This window comes from Castanea sativa, chromosome 4 (assembly GCF_040712315.1).
Source record: "Castanea sativa cultivar Marrone di Chiusa Pesio chromosome 4, ASM4071231v1".
In the NCBI taxonomy this organism is placed as follows: Eukaryota; Viridiplantae; Streptophyta; class Magnoliopsida; order Fagales; family Fagaceae; genus Castanea; species Castanea sativa.
The window spans coordinates 40,468,064-40,471,145 of record NC_134016.1 but is presented as its reverse complement, the minus strand read 5'-3'; the positions used below and the strand labels follow the sequence as shown (position 1 = coordinate 40,471,145).

Below are 3,082 nucleotides of genomic sequence, written 5' to 3'. Positions count from 1 at the left end.
CTAACATATACTGATATACCCATATTCATACCAACCATGCGCTGGATTGAACATAATTGACATCCATATCTACATAATGCCAACAAATTCTAATCTAACAGCTGGTTCATCACAATTTGTACAACACCATTAAGATTAAAAACAAGGAACAAGAAAGTATAAGCATAGCATTATTATATGCCCAAATAGAATAATACCAAGTTTATGTATTATTTGTCAATTACAATGGAATGAGGCAGGACGGCTAAACTGTCACACCCACCAGATAATATGCACGTACTATTGTATATCCACAAATAATAGACTAATTAGTATACGTTCCATGCGGCTGTAGTTGGAATTCACAACGTTGCAACAAAGTACAATATGTTCATTTCATAAGAAAAAAGCTTATGAAGAGTAAATAATTCCAACCAGAAACAACTACCTTCATTGAAAGTGTCAGCACTCAGCAACTAACACTAAACACACAATGTTTCAAGAATTTATTCACATGTTAGCCCCATAACACAAACAATCAAAACAAGAACTTCTTCTTTCAGTTCTCAGAGTCTTTCTTTTACAAATGGTTCTTCACATTTGAGTCCAATAACATAATCTCCAAATGATACTGCAATCTCTCCAGCTTACATATTAACAATGTCACCATCACCAAATAATACAGTTGTGAAGGCCGTTGCTGCCACAGCTGCAACTACCCTAGTTGTTGCTGGGATTATCTTTTTCTTCTATAAAAAACTATTAATTTCTCGACGCCAAAAGAAAAACAAAGTGAAAACAAGCTTTCGTCGAGAAGAAGCTGTAGTGACTCGTGAAGAGGTAATGAAACTTGGAGGAAATGTGAAAGGATTGATTGTTGATGAAAATGGGATGGATGTTCTTTATTTGAGGAAACTAGAAGGCGGAGAACTTAAACCTTCTTTTCCAAAGGTTATGTTTAACCCCAGTTATGAAGATGAAGAAGAAAAGAAGGTGGATGTTACACTTGAGAGACATAGAAAATCTAAACACCAGGAAGTTCCATTGCGTTGTGAGCATTCTGGTGCAAATCATCTTAAAAAAGTGAAACCAACATTCCAAGTCCCAAATCCATTGCCACCAAGGCCAACTCTGCCACTAGTATCTCGGCCACCATCTCCATCAATGATTTTGGATAATCAAATTGAAGCACCACCACCACCTCCAGCAAAAGAGATTCCAGTTCCTCCTCCTCCACCACCACCATTTATTCCTGCTAAGATAAGTCCAGCACCACCATCGCCACCTCCTAAGGCAGGGAGCCTGGTGTCATCATTAAAATCTCCACCAGCACTAAGAGCAAAATCAAACAAGAAGAGCAGGGAAGAGGTTTCAATGGGGGAGAGCTTGAAAGGGACTGGTGCTGGCCAAATGAAGCTGAAGCCACTTCACTGGGATAAAGTTGTAGCTATGGCTGATCATTCAATGGTCTGGGATGAGATTGTAGATGGATCTTTCCGGTATTTTGTGCCTCAATATCTGCCATTTCTTACATTATAGCTATCCTCCAATGCATCTCCATGTCTATGTTTGTTAACTAATTTTTATGTGCTGTTCAGGTTCGATGATGATCTTATGGAGACTCTCTTTGGATATGCTAATACCAGCATCAAATCCCATGAAAAAGAAAACATCCTGTCAACTTCAAGCAAGTCGAACACCGTCCCACCAGGTCAAATTTTTATCTTGGAACCACGAAAATCACAGAACATAGCAATTGTGCTAAAATCTCTTATAATCTCTCGCAAGGAAATTCTGGATGCCCTCTTTGAAGGCCAGGGACTCGGTACTGATACCCTCGAAAAACTTACCAAAATGGCCCCAACCCAAGAGGAAGAGGCTAAAATCCTTCAATTCAATGGCAACCCAACTAAACTTGCAGATGCTGAATCTTTCCTCTACCACATATTGAAAGCAGTTCCCTCGGCATTCACTCGTTTCAATGCAATGCTTTTCAGAACAAACTATGATCCTGATATCCTTCACCTTAAGGAGTCCTTGCAAGCACTAGAATCAGGGTGCAAGGAGCTAAAATCCCATGGGCTTTTCTTAAAACTTCTTGAGGCCATTCTCAAGGCTGGCAATCGTATGAATGCTGGAACTGCCAGAGGCAACGCACAAGGTTTCAACCTTACTGCTCTTCGGAAGCTCTCTGATGTAAAAAGCACAGATGGAAAGACTACTCTACTTCACTTTGTTGTGGAACAAGTAGCTCAATCAGAGGGTAGACATCATCTGATCAGTCAGAACCACAGCCTTGGCAGAAGGATTGGCCAAAGTATAAGCACAGAAAACTCGGATAGCCTTACAGCAGAAGAGAAAGACAAAGAGTATCTAATGCTTGGTTTACCAGTGTTGGAAGGCCTTAGTATTGAATTATCTAATGTAAAGAAAGCAGCCAACATAGAATATGACAATTTTATCAATGTGTGCTCCACTCTTAGCATCCATGTCACAGAAATTCGGCAGCTTATGAGACACTGTGGCAATGATGAAAGAGGTGGGTTCATGAGGGAAATGAAAGGATTTCTGGAGGAAAGTGAAGAGGAACTTAAGGTGGTGAGAGAGGAGCAAGCAAGAGTTATGGAGCTTGTTAAGAGAACAACTCAATACTACCAAGCAGGAGCTCCCAAAGACAAAGGGGCACCCCCACTTCAACTATTTCTTATAGTCAAGGACTTCCTTGACATGGTTGGTCAAGTTTGTTTAGACATTTCTCGAAAGCTACAGAGGAAGAATGTCACACCACCTCTGGGATCATCACCACCACTTTCACCATCAATGAAAACTCTAGTGAGCTTCACAAACTTCCACTCACATTTCATGTCAGATACGTCTAGCACGTCTGAATCTGATGATGACTTCTGAGGAGGATTATCTAAGATTATGCAGAAATTTGATTATGGAAAAACACAACTGGATGAAACTTTGATATGGAGTCAGCTGCCACATGAAAAGTAGACTGTAGAAGTAAATCTGTCATGTCACTTGCCTGACCATTAGTCCATTGGGCACAAGCAAAAATTTCATTATCTCATATTAGTAGAACTTTTTTTTTCCTCTC

The 3,082-nt window shown here is 40.0% G+C and overlaps 1 protein-coding gene across 1 annotated transcript; it reads left to right on the top strand.

The window, feature by feature from the left end:
* Positions 1–494: 494 nt before the first annotated feature.
* LOC142630877 (formin-like protein 4) lies at positions 495–3,082 on the top strand. Its single transcript, XM_075804933.1, has 2 exons — positions 495–1,478; positions 1,578–3,082. Exons 1-2 carry the CDS (start codon positions 640–642, stop codon positions 2,884–2,886), a joined length of 2,148 nt encoding a protein of 715 aa, XP_075661048.1. The 5' UTR covers positions 495–639; the 3' UTR covers positions 2,887–3,082.

Coding starts and splice junctions, on each gene's coding strand:
- LOC142630877 (XM_075804933.1), top strand. CDS start 640: ATGTCACCATCACCAAATAATACAGTTGTGAAGGCCGTTGCTGCCACA. Junction 1,479..1,577: donor ATTGTAGATGGATCTTTCCG/GTATTTTGTGCC, acceptor TGTGCTGTTCAG/GTTCGATGATGATCTTATGG.